Source organism: Bactrocera neohumeralis, chromosome 5, assembly GCF_024586455.1.
Source record: "Bactrocera neohumeralis isolate Rockhampton chromosome 5, APGP_CSIRO_Bneo_wtdbg2-racon-allhic-juicebox.fasta_v2, whole genome shotgun sequence".
Taxonomy (NCBI): domain Eukaryota; kingdom Metazoa; phylum Arthropoda; class Insecta; order Diptera; family Tephritidae; genus Bactrocera; species Bactrocera neohumeralis.
In genome coordinates, this window is record NC_065922.1 from 64,467,647 (window position 1) to 64,483,970 (window position 16,324).

At 37.3% G+C, this 16,324-nt stretch overlaps 2 protein-coding genes and 1 long non-coding RNA gene across 6 annotated transcripts in view; 2 read left to right on the top strand and 1 right to left on the bottom strand.

Annotated features, from left to right (window-relative positions):
• The window catches only part of LOC126759151 (rho GTPase-activating protein Graf), a 204,224-nt gene extending 197,722 nt beyond the window's left edge, over window positions 1-6,502 (top strand). For 3 of the 4 annotated variants that reach the window (XM_050473812.1, XM_050473813.1, XM_050473815.1), the window contains 6 exons: window positions 318-631; window positions 761-1,091; window positions 1,155-1,260; window positions 1,325-2,644; window positions 5,018-5,097; window positions 5,176-6,502. In XM_050473812.1, coding sequence (XP_050329769.1) covers window positions 318-631; window positions 761-1,091; window positions 1,155-1,260; window positions 1,325-2,644; window positions 5,018-5,097; window positions 5,176-5,276 — 2,252 coding nt within the window. In that variant the 3' untranslated portion in view covers window positions 5,277-6,502. The remainder of the gene's footprint in view (window positions 1-317; window positions 632-760; window positions 1,092-1,154; window positions 1,261-1,324; window positions 2,645-5,017; window positions 5,098-5,175) is intronic. The other variant, XM_050473814.1, reaches the window with a different exon arrangement.
• LOC126759204 (uncharacterized) overlaps window positions 1-16,324 on the bottom strand; it is a 276,318-nt gene that overhangs the window by 106,475 nt on the left and 153,519 nt on the right. The window lies entirely within an intron of this gene.
• Window positions 13,280-16,324, top strand: part of LOC126759173 (la-related protein Larp4B-like) — a 182,379-nt gene continuing 179,334 nt past the window's right edge. Inside the window, 1 exon segment of the mRNA XM_050473851.1 lies at window positions 13,280-14,059. The gene's annotated coding sequence lies outside the window, so the exon portion shown is untranslated.

The window sequence follows — 16,324 nt, forward strand, 5'->3', positions numbered from 1 at the left end:
TAGGAGTTTCTTTAGCATCAAGTAATTTTGTTTATTATTTTTATTTTCTCGGATAAACATCTGGGAGTTCCTTCATCATATAAGCCACCATTTTAAAATGTCCACAAATCTTATTTTTATTTTTATATAATTAGTTATTTTCTATATTATATATTATATTATTATTATATTATATATTATATTATATTATTATATTATATTATTATAATAATTTTACTTTAATTTTTATTATATTTTGTATTTGTTGCATTTTTTATTGCTATAATTTCCCATTTTTTGCCGTTGTGTGTGACCCCCCTGATTAATACTTAAAATAGGCTCGATTTTGAAAATCTCTCTTCTAGAACCCTTCAAAGCAACATGGACGAAATACTATTGTACATACAAGAAACAAAAGAAGGAATTCACAATGCTGCAATTCAATCAGATGAATCACAGTTCCACACGGCCTGAGGGACGTGAAGAGGAGAAACTAACATTATACTCGTGTCATCCGCGCAATTCGGAATTTGAGAAACGTTTCTGCTTCGATTTGACATTCAAAGAGAAACCGGGTATTGTTTACACATTTCAAGCGCTCAGCGAGGACGATCGGCAGGCGTGGGTGAAAGCAATGGACGGCACCGAATCGGTGAGTGGCTAACCACATATCCCACATTTCTTATACATTTGCTCTAACTATTTACACTACTTTAACTCACTATTTTACCCAACTCTTATGCTTACTCCACTAAACTCTACTCAATTTTTTGCATTGCAGACCTACTTTGCTCCAGGCAAAGTGAAGGCTGGCGAGGAATATCAGTTGGATGACATGGGCTTCGCTTTTGTGCGCCGTTGCATCGATGTGCTGGAGAAGCGTGGCCTCGAGGATGAGGGTATTTACCGCAAGAGCGGTGTCGGTACGAAGATTTCCAAACTCCTATCAATGGGTATGGATCACAAGAAGGCGGATAGCGTTTTTAACGATGAACAGTATCGTGATCTCATGGAGAGCAACACCATAGCGAGTGCGTTGAAGACGTATCTGCGCAATTTAAATGAGCCGCTGATGACCTATCGCTATCACAGCGGCTTCATCGAGGCGGCAAGTGAGTATACTAAAAGTCATGAATCGCAACGGGGTATATTAATATCTATACACTTTAACATAGAACAAGAGAGCTTGAATCAGCGCGTGCACGAGGTGCATAAATTAGTACACAAGCTGCCACCGGTCAACTTCGAAATGCTGGATCTGGTTATTAGACATTTAACAGAGTAAGTCCTGCTTCCGTAATGCTTTGACTCTCATTTATATATATTCTTTATATTCTCCAACCAGAGTGTCACGCAAATTTGAAAAGAATAAAATGTCGGTCTTCAATCTGGGCGTTGTATTCGGTCCGACACTGTTGCGGCCCCAGGAGGAGACCGTCGCTGCCATATTGGACATCAAGTTCAACAACATTGTTATAAATATTTTAATTGAGAATTATGATCGTATTTTTAAGAGTGACCCTAGCGCGCCACTGCTAAGCGCACCCAATCCCACTAGTCCGCCGACGCGTGTACCACGCGCCAGTCAAGCCGGCAAGTCGCCATCAGCGGGTGGCGGTGGCAGTGTGGGCAACGGCGCACGCACATCCATGTATTCGCCGCAACAACAAGTATACCGGCTGGTGACCAAGTCCAACTTTACGGATCCACCGATGTCATCGAGTTTACAAAACATTCCAAACGGCCTAATCTACTCGCATGGTAGTGGCGGCGGTGGCGGCGGAGGAGGAGGTGGTAATGGTGGCGGCATTAACCCGACGAATCGCACAAACGGCGGCGTTGTAAGTGGACATACCACCAACGGCAGCGGCCCGAAGAGCCTTGGCATGAGCGTCAATATGGGTAGCGTGAAGAATATACATTCCATGTCGCAGAGTGACATCAGCGTGCGCAGTTTGCGTGGCGGTGGCGGTGGTAGCGCTGTGAATAGCAGCGCCGCTGATGCCGTCTACGGCATACTGGGTGGCGGTACAAATGGTTCCGGCTTAACGGCACACCATGCCACGCCCGCGAATGCCACACAACTGCGTCAAGATTATCTAATGGCCACCGCTACGCCGGCGTCTACCGGTGTGATTAGTGGCGGGGGCGGTATTTATTCCACGGCCTCGGCGGGCAGCACAACACGTTTGAATATGAACAACGTTTCCCCACCGACGATATCAATGCGCACCGAGGCGTTATACGGCTCGACGGCGCTGACGGGAGGCGGCGGCGGTGGTGGAGGTGGTGGTGGTGTTGGACAGTCGCAACACTCCCGCATGTCGTACGCGCAGGCAAAGCACTACTCGCCGGTGGCAGCGGCCGCCTCCACATCTAGTTCCAATGAGAGTGTCTGTGATTCTTTATCGTCGGCCAATGGCATCGGCGGTGGTAGCAATAATGGCAGCCGCTTGTTGGGCGGTTCACTGGACTACGCGCCACATGCTTCGCAAGCGTCCTCGCTGTCGACGCTATTGGGCTCCACCTGCGACGATGTGGTAACGGCAACGGCGGCACCATCTATCATTGGCGGCGGCGGCAGTTCGCCGAAAGATGTCGAGTATGTGCCGGTCAAGGCGCACCGCAACAAGGAAATACATCGAGAGTTGAATATGGGCACAGCGTAAGTACAACTCAATTTGCTCTAGCTATAGTTAAGTGCACATTTCGAAGAAATCTTCAACTATTGTTTCGCAAAAAAGTCTGTTTAGTCCTTTCTTCAGTTTGTGGAGATATTAAATGGGATTCTGTTGCGAAGAATTAGTTAAACGAATCAATTTTCAGAAAGATTGATTTTTTTATTATAACTCCGGGAACTATATAAGTATAGCAAGTCCTCGGTACAACGTAGAGTATTGTCAAGCCAGGAACAGTATACAAATATCAGGTTCTCGGTAAGACGTGAGGTTTTATTTAAAATTTACTGTTAACAGATGATTTCGATTTTCCATTCTGTTTTGTTTCACAGTCACTGCATTTTAAAGCATAACTAACCTCGAATATATTTTGAAAACCAATTTTTAGTCTAACATTACAAGTACTGTCTACCGTTTAAAATAGAACTACGAAGTTGTATCCATATATTTTAGGAATTTTATAAATGGATATATATATATATATAAGGTATACTCAGCGGCGAGAACCTCCTTTACAAACATAACCTCTAAGTACTATATGTGACCTGGTCTACGAAAAGGGAGCTAACGTGCGAAAACTAGTTTTCTGGGAAACAGCAATAAACATCTCATCTTCCATCCGAATCAACTAAAAAGTGAAAATTGATTTTTTGACACCTAAGCCCCCTTTCCGTAGACCAGGTCACATATAATGGCATAAACGCGCTCCTCAACCACACCATAACTAAAATTCCATAAACATCATGGCAATTATAAACCAGTATTTTCTCTAATCCACATTGGGCTATTGAAGCCTTAGTAATACGATGTACCCTAAAACAAGGCAACGATTGTTGTATAAGTGTGCTTGGTGAAGCCATAAAATTAGCTTATTATTGTCCTTTGGGGGCTTGTTATATGCAAAACACATGTTTAACATGCCTATAACTCGAGCTCGCCCTCTACAATAGATGCGCTTTGTCGGTTTGTGAGGGTTTTTGATCAATTATATAGGTGTTGTAAGTACCGCAGCGAATCGGGTTTCGAAGCTGACCAAGTGAGATCGCTTTTACGATTGAACTTTTAACCTAACATGAAAGTAGACAGCAACAAATTGATGGCCTTTCTGAGTCGAATGTAAAAGAAAAGACTTTCGACTTAAAAATCACAATTTAAACATCCTCTTGAGTGAAAGCAAGTGGACGAATAGTATATCTTCGTTTATAATAAACGTTTCAGCAAACCTTGCTCATGCTGAGTCCAAATGACGATGTTTGTAATACGCAAAAGGAAACAACGGAAACCCTATAAAGTATATATGTATGTATGCTTGTATAAGTGGTCAACATGACGACCTCAGTCCGTCCGTCTGTTCGTATAACACCTATTGGTTCTATCAGTTTTAGAGATATCGAACTCTCTTTTCTCCCCAAGAAGCTGCTCATTTAACGGAATCGCCAAAATCGGATAACTATCGTATATAGTTGCCATACAAACTGACTAATCCAAGGCAAGTATTATTGTCTAAGCAAAGTGATATTTCTGAAGAAATTATTCAGTCCGAATCTCTACGATATAATGCCAAAAACTTGTATGAAATCATTTTTTTGTATGGGAAATTTTCGTATTCGATGAGACATCTTCACGTTATTTGGCATGGATTTTTGTTTGAAACTAACATTCTCCGTAAAAATTGTGCAGATCGGACCACTATAGCGTATATCTGCCATACAAACTGAACGATCAAAATCAAGTTCTTGTATGGAATATTTTGATCTTGTGATTTTTTTCTTTTTTATACCCTGTTCAGGGTATTGTCACGAAGTTTGTAACACCCAGAAGGAAGCGTCGGAGACCCTATAAAGTATATACATATATAAATGATCTGTAGCCATATCCGTCTGTCTGTCTCTCAGTATATATATGTATATATACGAATTAGTCCCTCAGTTTTTAAGATATCGTTTTGAAATTTTGTAAACGTCATTTTCTCTTCAAGAAGCTGCTCATTTGTCGGAACTGCCGATATCGGACCACTATAACATATAGCTGCCATATAAACCGAACGTTCGGTATCAATAGCTTGTATGGAAAACTTTCACATTTGACAAGATATCTTCACGAAATTTGGTATAGATTATTTTCTAAAGCAACAATGTAATCTCCGAAGAAATTGTTCAGATCGGCCTACTATAGCATATAGCTGCCATACAAACTGAACACATAGTTAATAAAAGAAATGCACCTGTGAAGGCGCAGCCGGAGTTAACGTTTTTTCTTGTTTTTTTTTTTTTTGTTATTAGTGTTGTTGTTGTAGTTCCTTATACCCTTAACTATTGCCAAATTTGTATATTAATATTTTAATTTCCAATTGTTTACAGGCGCGTGCGCACATTATACGCGTGTATGGGCGAAAGCGAGGGTGAACTGTCCTTCGAACCAAATCAGATCATCACTAACGGTAAATACTGAATTTGAAAATTTATTTTGAAAAATTTTATAAATAACTCTTTGCTCTCTCTCCCGCTTTGCTTTGCAGTACGTTACTCACATGAACCGGGTTGGCTGCAGGGCACGCTCAACGGTAAAACGGGACTTATACCACAGAACTACGTCGAACACTTGAAACCATACCACTAGAACTAGTTATGATCACCGTTAGATATATGTATATTTGATAACTATTGCAGATATATAGTAACCTATATATTTATCTATATATGGGTGTGTAAGCCGTTTTGTATGTGTATGTAAACTAATGAAGAATGCCGTTAGTTGAAGTGACGGCAAGCATTTGAAAATTGGTGTGATGTAACAGTAAAAGTACGTAAAGTGCTTGTAGTTAATTAGTTGCGTAAGTAGCATTAAAAAAAAAAAAGAAAGCGAAGAATCGGCGAAAATAAAAATGAAAGAAAATAGAAAATAAAAGCAAATAGTAGTGAACCGCTATGTCAGCAAGCAAAAACGTAGATTAGCTTAGTGTAAAGCCACGAATTCCCGTAAAACTATTGCAAAGCAATAAAATTTATAAAACTATTACAACAACAACACAAGCAAAAGTCCATAACGCACGAAATTTCAGGAGCGTGTCACCACCAAGCAAACGCACAGTACCCAACAAAACCCCAAAAGAAATGCAACAACAACAAATTTACAATCGCATACACACACACACACTTATGGAGAAACCGACAGACAGACACACGCCAACACACACATGCACAGTTTTACACATATAAATATATACATACACATTTAGCCACAGCTTACAACAAAAATAAATAAATAAAAGTAATTACATACATATATACAAATATACATACATGCATATATAAATATTTTCTCTACTTTTACAACAATACAAAACCACAAAAACCTAATTTTGTATGCAAATGTGTAATTATTAAAATGAAATTGAAAAACAAACTAAAATTATAACGAAAAGAAAAACATTTTATTTAAAGAGCGCAAACGTGAATGCTAACAAACAAATAAAACAACCAACAACAACAAAAAGAAACACATGTAAAAGCTTAGTATTAGTAATAATTACTCCACTGTGAGTATGTTTGTATGTATTAAATGATATCCATTGAAACGAAACTGAGAACTTAAAATTTCCCTTAAGCTAATTTATTATTTGTAAACGCTTTACTTTTGTTGCACTTTTGAAAGCAAGCGCAGCGCAAAAGCGTAAAAAAGAAAAAAACACAAGTTGAAAGTTGAAAATTGTACGAAAATGTGAGCAAAAACTATTAGTTTACTTTGTAAATATATACATAAATATATATATAAAAATATATTAAAAAAATTAACATTTTTAAGTGAATAATAAAAATAAAAACTATGCGAAAATTACAATGAAATGAAGTGGCTTTAATTGTTTCAAGTATAAAAAACAAAAACGTTTTAATTGTGCATATAACCCTGTGGGCAAAAAATAGTAAGACTTAGTGCATAATTTTAAAATCTTAATTTATTCTTCAAAATTTATGTCGTCCTCCACACTTGTGCTAACATCTTTTCCAATCCCAGAAAAAGTTGTTAAAGTCAATTTCCGGAATATCCGTACTTTTACTTTTTTAAGCCCAAATGATCTTTCAAAATGGCTTTCGCTGATGCTTCCGATATCCTAATGATCTCTGACTGTTAACCGTCGATTCTCAAGCACCAATTCCTTTATTTTATGGACGTTTTGATCGTCAGTTGATGCTTATGACCGTCATGAACTTAGTTTGTCACCAACGCGTTCTCGACCTCTTTGAATAATTGTTAGTTAAGAGCTATTTCGGGCTATGGCATCGATGGCATGTCTACAAAAGTAAACGGCTATACGTCTGACCTTTCTCGTTTCCTGGCTGCACGGAGCCCAACACTCTCCCCGACTAAATCCACAGCGACCATATTCACAAACTCGACGAAGGATTACAGACTTAACCCTAAAATTGCCGTCGATAGCGTCAAAATTCCGACTGTCAATAACCTAAAGATTTTAGGTGTCACACTAGAGGCCTGTGCTAGCTAGTCGCTAGCCGTCAGCACATGGAGAAAAGACGAAGGACGTTTTTAACATACAAGGCAATCGGCCGGTCGGCCTTTAACAACGCCGCACCAATTTGCCTGGATGTAGTGAAACGCAGACAATGAAGCTTCAGAAATGCCGGAACACTACACTCCGGACTAAAACAGAATGACTCTTAATGTCTCCTACGGAACTTCTACACATGGAGGCCCTTATGCTCCCAGTTAAGGAGCATAATGAACTCCTCTCCAAACAGTTCCTGTTAGGTTTTTTTTTGTTGAAACCATCTCTGCTGTCGCCTGCTTGAAGCGGAACCACCTCCTAGGAACATCAAGTGGTTCTTCCTTAACTACGTCGACGACAATACAACGACTAGACTTTCGGACGCAACAGACAAGCACTCGAGGCATAAACACCTTCACCGACTCCCTCTCAGTGAATGGTGCACTTGAAATCAAACCACCACCAATTACAGACGACGAGCTCGAGTGGCTGCGAGTATCTAGAGTAAACCTTGCGCAGCTCTGTTTTGGATAATATTGATGGTTATACTACTACTTATTGACCCCGGCATACCAAAACTATGTCCAGCTTGCAACGAGTTCCCGCTTGACTCTAACCACCTGTTTGTATGCCCAGATAACCCACACATCTGTTACCCTGCTCACTTTGGTCCGACCTCCTCAAAAGAGCACGTTTCCTGGGATGACCTCGAGGACAACTAGATAGCCGTTTCAACAACGGTCATGGCTAAATTTACTCACTTCGTTAAGGTAATCATATAATATGTACACACATACATAGTTAAAATAATAAGTACATCGCTAAACTCCGAGGCAATATTTGGTCCTTACGTTCTCTTTCGACATCTGCTTTTCGGTTCAATTTGGCGTTTAAATCGCCTTAAATCGCCAACAGATAGTTTATGTATTATGCCTCTTAAGGTTCAATCATGGTCATGATATAATCTAATCTTCAGATTAAACTTTCACTAATCCGTAGATTTTCGCTCGAGTAGCCTAAAAAATTCATCCGCGTCCTCAACGAAGGTTCGTAGAATTTTCAAACCTCTCATTAAAGAAAATAATTCGATTTCGTTGCCTTCGAAAGAGTACTAAAATTAGTATTTCTTTTTTATTTTGCTTGCCAGTGCCATCAGTGACTATTCCTAGCGAAGCAATGAACCGTGAATGCGGCATCTGTTGTCTAAAATTATAAGCTGCACTACCAGTTTAACATGACAGGTGGCGCATTGTTTGCTTCAAAACTGGACTTTATAACAACAAACTCTCTTGCCGTTTTATTAGTCAGAATTGAAAGAATTTCACTCTGTAGTTCTGCAGTCATTTTCTGATCGGTGTATCATGGTGAATTTCGAATTCAGAAAATAGAAAAATAAATATTTCTGAAGAAACTTTCGAAAGGAGAAACTTTTAAACAAACTATAAAAAGTGAAGAGCCTAAAGAACAAGAAAATGAATAAGTGCTTGTGAATAAAGCGACGAGAACAGACGGTTTGAATTAGAAAATTTGCAACTGATACGACCTGGACCGGTTGTCGGCCGCAAAAAGCCACCCCGTTTCACTTCAGCTTTGACTTACAGGGGATCGTTTGTTTCGGGACCAGTGAACTGTTAGAAGCAGAGAAATTATGTCTGAACTCATCAAGATAATCGTCTTTTTCTGAACTAATCAACACATTAAATCGGGGACCTCTTCTCTAACTTCTAATACTGAGCACCCCTGGCTGCGTAAACATTTCAATTTTCATTCATTAAGGTTGGGCAGTAAATAGAGTGGCAGTTGTGATCAACTAATTAAGCTAAGCCAGTTCGTTTAGAGAATGAGAACAACTTCAGTGTACCACGGAGTTACGCACTTACACACACACACACGCATACATATGTATAATAACAGACATGAAAAGTCAGATGGTATGCTTGTGAGGCGCACTGTTGGTGGTTTAGTTGGGCGTGAGTGTGACGAAAATGCCAAGAGCGCAACGCATGGGTAGAACACAACAAAACTGATCGGTCGCGTGGCCGCACGAAGGTCGAAAAATTGTGCGTCGCGAATAAAGTACATATACTGGGCAATGTGCACGGCGGTGTCGCTGCAGGCAATTGCATTCTCTGGTGGAATTGAGCGAGAGACCGGCGCCGCAGCAGTGAAAATGCGAAGAAAACTTCAGTTGTTGGACAGTGTTCGCGGCGAAAGGAATTATTTGACGAACGATCAGTGCGCGACGCGCGTGTAAATAATTCAAATTGCAGCCAGCAAAGCTTTGCAAAAATAGTGCAGAAATCGGAGGTTATATTGTGTTCGAAGTAATGAAATCGGAGTGCGCGACGCAGGTGAAATTTGATTTTGGCGCGTGCACTCGTAAAATGCGGTAATTAAAACGGTTATTTGCGGAACGGTACGATCGAAAGTGAATAGCGAAGCGATGGAAATGTGCGAAATTGTGTGAGAATGAATTTGAAGCAAAAATTTTATGAATAAGCGCATGTGAGTGCATGTACATAGATATGTTGTATGTACATACATATGTATGTATAAAAAGCGCATACAGATGTGGCTATGTTTATAGTTTGTTATACATACTACATACATACATATACATATGTACATATTTGCAAGAAACAGAATCTGCAAAAATAAAAATTATATAACCAGATTAAAAAATACAAACAACAACAATTAAACCGTATTTCAAATCAATAATAATAATAATAAAAATATTAAAATTTATATATATTATTAATTAAATTTGAATTTAATTAAAAAATCAGGAAAGTATATTGTAATAACCAACGTGAGTTAAATAATTGGATAAACAAAAAATAAAGCTCAAATACTAAATCCTTTTCGAGGGACGATGAGAAAAATACTTTCCGGATTATCATTGTGTTTTCACAGCAACGGTGTGTGTCACTTGTGGGTCACGAAAAACTCTTCTTTAAGGAATCAATAAAAATTTAAAAATTACGTCAACGAAATATAACAAAATTAAGAAATAAAAATGATATGTGCATATACAAAATAATTAAATATACAATAAGTTTAAATAAATGAAATACACATACTTATAAACAAACACCAAAAACAAGATAAAATAAATTTAGAGTGTATGTACATACATACATATGTACATACATATATGTATGTATGTATGTAAAACAAAAGATTTAATAAAACAAGAAAAAACGTTAACTTCGGCTGCACCGAAGCTGATACACCCTTCACATGTGCATTTCTTTTAGTAATAATGTGTTCAGTTTATGTGGAAGCTATATGCTATAGTAATGCGATCTGAACAATTTCTTCGGAGATTACATTGTTGCTTCAGAAAATAATATATACCAAATTTCGTGAATATATCTTGTCAAATGCAAAAGTTTTCCATACAAGAACTTTTTACCGATCGTTCAGTTTGTATGGCAGCTATATGCTATAGTAAGCCGATCTGAACAATTTCTTCGGAGTTTGCATTTTTGCCCTAAAAAATTACCTGTGCCAACTTTTGTGAAGATACATTTTCAAATGTGAAAGCTTTCCATACAATAACTTGATTCCGATCGTTCAGTTTGTATGGCAGCGATATGTTATAGTGATCCGATATCGGCAGTTCCGACAAATGAGCAGTTTCTTGAAAAGAAAATGACGTTTGTAAAATTTCAAAATGATATCTTAAAAACTGAGGAACTAGTTCGTATGTATACAGACAGACGGACGGACAGACAGACAGACGGACATGGCTAAATCGACTCAGCTCAACATACTGATCATTTACATATATATAATAGGTTGTCAAAAAAGTCTTGCGGTATTTTCGCTAGTTGGCGCTGAAAGCGCGTCGTTCTAGTTTTATTCGTTGCATCGGGTCATGCTATATTTTTTTGGAAAGCTCATTTCAAGCGCTAACACGTGTTTGATTGATTGTCGTTTCTTTTAGTCGTTCGTGAGTTATAGCGTCACAAACATGGAGCAAATTAAAGAGAAAATACGGCATATTTTACAGTACTACTACGATAAAGGCAAAAATGCATCTCAAACCGCCAATAAAATTTGTGCAGTTTATGGACCCGATACAGTTTCCATTTCCACCGCGCAACGATGGTTTCAACGTTTTCGTTCTGGTGTAGAGGTGGTCGAAGATGCGCCACGCTCCGGAAGGCCTGTCGTCGAAAATTGCGATAAAATCGCTGAATTGGTCGAAAGAGACCGGCATAGTAGCAGCCGTAGCATCGGTCAAGAGCTGGGCATGAGTCATCAAAAATTCATTTAAATTTCAAAAAAAAAAAAAATCAATAAAAATACCGCAAGACTTTTTTGACAACCTTATACTTTATAGGGTCTCCGACGCTTCCTCCTGGGTGTTACAAACTTCGTGACAAACTTAATATACCCTGTTCAGGGTATAACAAAATAAACAATTATATAGCAATAGTACTAATTTTCTGTTCTAAAAAAATATTTAAATTCAACTAATATATATTTTTATTATTTACTTCAGTAAAAATATTTAAAAAAAAACCAATTAAATAAATACTACAAAAGCAAAGATAAATTGCAAATTTCAAAAATTCTGAGAACAAAAAATAGGAATCATAATATCTTACTAAAAAGAATAATTAATTTTTTGAGAGAACTAGTAGAAAATATTGTTAGCGTACACTTTATTTTCTAATTAAGATGCACATCTTTTAGACATAGTCTGAATTGGACTACGGCAAGTGCGCTGTGGAACAGAATACCCGACCTTTGGAACATTCTTCAGAGTTTCGCCTTATTTTTCGGTTTACCAGGTCCCATTTTTCCTTAACGTTTTTCCATAAGTTTTTAATTGTATTCAGATCTGGTGGTTGTACTGACGAACTCCCGATATCAACATCAAGTTCTGAAAACCATTTTTTTTTGTAAGATTAGAAGCACGTTTCGTATCACTGTCTTATCCAAAAAATAGTATACCACACCATGAGAAACAGCATCAAACCATTATATAACCGCCATGAAGTTTTTGAAGGACTTAGTCGTGTAGCGGACGCACATTTCTATATTTTTGTGCTTCGTGTGTCGTTTTGCAAACTGAATTGTATCTATGCCGTTTGCTCAGTTTATTCTTGTTGAGATTTTAAGGCATTAAACATTTTTGGAACCAATTCAATATGTTTGCAATTTCCTTTTATATGTTACGCTTTCCTTGGAAATTTTCGACACAACAATCTTTCTTCCTTTGAGCAATGTTTGGCTTGACCCATATTTCTACATATGTACATACATATGTACATATGTATGTACATTATTAATACAACTATTTATTCCACAGATCGAATTATATTATTATACGCTGAACAGTGTATATTAAGTTTGCCACGAAGTTTGTAACACCCAGAAGTTAGCGTCGGAGACCCTATAAAGTATAAGTATATACTTAAAAAGCTGAATATCTCGAGAAGTATTAATGATAGCGATTTTGACCTTGTATCTTTTTTAGAGCAAATAAAATTTCCTACAAATTTGTCATTTAAATTTTTTCTATAGCTCTTGTCATTTACGAGATAAATACAAAAAAATGCGAATTTCATGGAAAAATCAGGTTTAGAGCCCCGTACTACCTCGCCGGTGTGAGTTACGACTTTGTTGCACTGAGCACTTTTGTAGAGTGAACAATTCTGAGAAATATGCGTCTAAAGTCAAAGCGATGCCATAAAATACCTCTGATCTGTAGGAATTTAAAGATAAAAACTCACGATTGTTGTGTATTTTCTATGGAAAATTTTTACAGGCCTTGGTCCAGTTCTCAATGTTAATATTAAGGGCTTAAATTTTTAGGGAATTTTTTGAGGGTATTTCTGAGGAAATTTCGTGACGAGACTGAAAAAAATTTATAGTTCAAAAAAAAAAAAAACACCATAATATACATACATATATTAAACACTATTTTAAATTACAGTTTTATACGTATGTACATACAAATTTATATATACATATGTATATGTACATAAACTAGTAATATGAAGAGTGCTTTCATTGCCAAATTGTGAACTTGTGCTTTGCCTTTGGTTTGCTTGCTGGTCCACCAGTGATTTGTGCCCATGTTGAGGCGTTCGTGTTGGTTTTCCTTCCGCCTTGTAGCCGCCATGTTTGTATGTGTGTGTGACTTCTTTTGATGCTTCGCAATGAAAATGAAATTAAAGTGGAAATGTGCATATGTTTACTTGCAGCTCGCTGAATTTGAAAAAGATCTTGAAATGTATGTACATATGTATGTATGTATGTATGCACACGCACAAAACCAACCAAGTGCCTTAATAAAAGATGAAAAGTAAAAGCGTTTGTGCAAAGCAAGTGTGTGTTATTTAATACGAATATGTTTGAAGCGAATCAAAAGCTGTGAATTAAATAGTGCAATAATAAAAAATAATAGCTACACAAAAACAACAATAATAACAGCAAACTGCAAGCAATCTTTTAAATAAAAATATGTGTATGCGAGTGTGTGTGTGTTGGTGTGTGCACTCTATTGTGCAAGAAGTGTCGTCCAGTCGCGTTAATTGAAAGACAAAACAAACAAAAACTCACAAAACAGAGCGCACACAAACCAACTGTATATAAGCAAACATACAAAAGTACATGTATGCATGTTTGTATGTAAGTGCCAACACATACATATATACATATAAGCAGCAACTTTGTATTAATCGTGCCATTAAGTTGACGCGTCGACCAACACCCGCTGACATATAGACTAAAAGAAATGTATATATCATACATACATACATATATAAGTAAATATATAGAGTACACTTGTATGTACATACTTATGTATTTGCATCTGGAGATCCGCTGGCAGTGGGCAGTAATTGAGCGAAGGCTGCAAAGAAAAAGTGTTTATGGGGTGAGTAAGCGTTACGCTGCCTTCTTTTCACTTCTATTGCTGTCGTTGTCGACATTTGTTTGTTTACATGCAAACAAAGGCAACAACAACTAAATATTATAACTTTCATATGTGTGGTATGTGTGTATGTGTGCATGTGCGATTGAATGCTTGGCTTGCCACAAATTGTCTTTTCATGCTTTTTAAATAAAATAAAATAAATATTCATTTGAAAATTGTTCTAAACTCCTACATACATATGTATGTACATAGATAATCATGCGTTTTTTCGTTTTTTAATGAATGCATTGTGTTTTGGAAAAAACGCAACAAAAATGCGTTCTAAGTGGGTGAGCCTCTGACTTTGATTTAATCTAAGCTTCACACAATCTACATAGATTATGTATATGTACATACATATGTATATATGATATGCATATACATATACATACATATATACATATATATGTATGTATGTATTTATATGCTTCCTAGATAATTAAATTAATTTATTCCAAGTGAAATTCAAGGAACCGTTTTTTTTGAGACCGGTGGTTTAGTTTGGAAGCTACAGGGTTTGTCCAGAAAGTAATAAGACTGAATCGATTTAAAACAAGTAAGGAAGGGCTAAGTTCGGGTGTCACCGAACATTTTATACTCTCGCATGATAAAGTGATAATCGAGATTTCATTATACGTCATTTACATACATATTTTTCAAATACGGTATTTGTGTAAAGTTTTATTCCGCTATCCTCATTGGTTCCTAATGTACATATATATTATACAGAGAAGGCATCAGATGGAATTCAAAATAGCGTTATATTGGAAGAAGGCGTGGTTGTGAACCGATTTCACCCATATTTCGTACATGTCATCAGGGAAGGAGGAGGGGTGTTAAGAAAATATTATATACCGAATTTCATTGAAATCGGTATAGTAGTTCCTGAGATATGGTTTTTGGTCCATAAGTGGGCGAGGCCACGCCCATTTTCAATTTTAAAAAAAAAGGCCTGGGTGCAGCTTCTTTCTGCCACTTCTTCCGTAAAATTTAGTGTTTCTGTCGTTTTTTGTTAGTCGGTTAACGCACTTTTAGTGATTTTCAACATAACCTTTGTATGGGAGGTGGGCGTGGTTATTATCCGATTTCTTCCATTTTTGAACTGTATATGGAAATGCCTGAAGAAAACGACTCTGTAGAGTTTGGTTGACATAGCTATAGATATATCTACAAAAAACTTAGTAGGGGGCGGGGCCACGCCCACTTCCCCAAAAAAAATACGTTCAAATATGCCCCTCCCTAATGCTATCCTTTGTGCTAAATTTCATCTTAATATATTTATTTATTGCTTAGTTATGACACTTTATAGGTTTTCGGTTTTCGCCATTTTGTGGGCGCGGCAGTGGGCCGATTTTGCCCATCTTCGAACTTAACCTTCTTATGGAGCCAAGAAATACGTGTGCCAAGTTTCATCATGATGTCTCAATTTTTACTCAAGTTACAGCTTGCACGGACGGACGGACAGATGGACGAACAGACGAACGGACGGACGGACGGACGGACGGACAGACAGACATCCGGATTTCAACTCTACTCGTCACCCTGATCACTTTGGTATATATAACCCTATATCTGGCTCTTTTAGTTTTAGGACTTACAAACAACCGTTATGTGAACAAAACTATAATACTCTCCTTAGCAACTTTGTTGCGAGAGTATAAAAATTGTATCGAAAAGTTAGAGGGTCGCTATAATAATCAGTGTATCGCTCTTGAAGGGAACTATGTATAAAAAATATAACAAATTGTGCCACAGAGTTGTGTTTTACTATGGTAAAAGCCTGGGACCTTTCGTAGTATTTGATAAGTTACAGCTCATAGAAGCCGACTTGTCGTAAGCGACTATCTACCAGGCGCCATGACAAGTCTGTAGCTGCTACGTTTCTATTGTTTGTTTTCTCGAATCATCATTTTCTGAACCTGTCATGGTCCCAAAAAAAAGTATTCAACCGATTGCTTTAAAATTTACATTTGTTCTTTTACTCATTTATAGTTATCGTCCCTATCAGAATTGTTTATTTTCGAAAATATTTTCATTTATTTTTTTAAACGATTTTTAACTAAAAAAACAATATTTTCGTGACTTGTTTTTGAAGTTCGATATTTTTTTTGTTTTTTATGAAATTGATTATATTTGGTAGGGACGATAGCCGCAGAACTACTGAATAATAATCCATTAGATTTTTTTATTTCAGACAACAAGAACAGCCGCTATCACCATGACCAG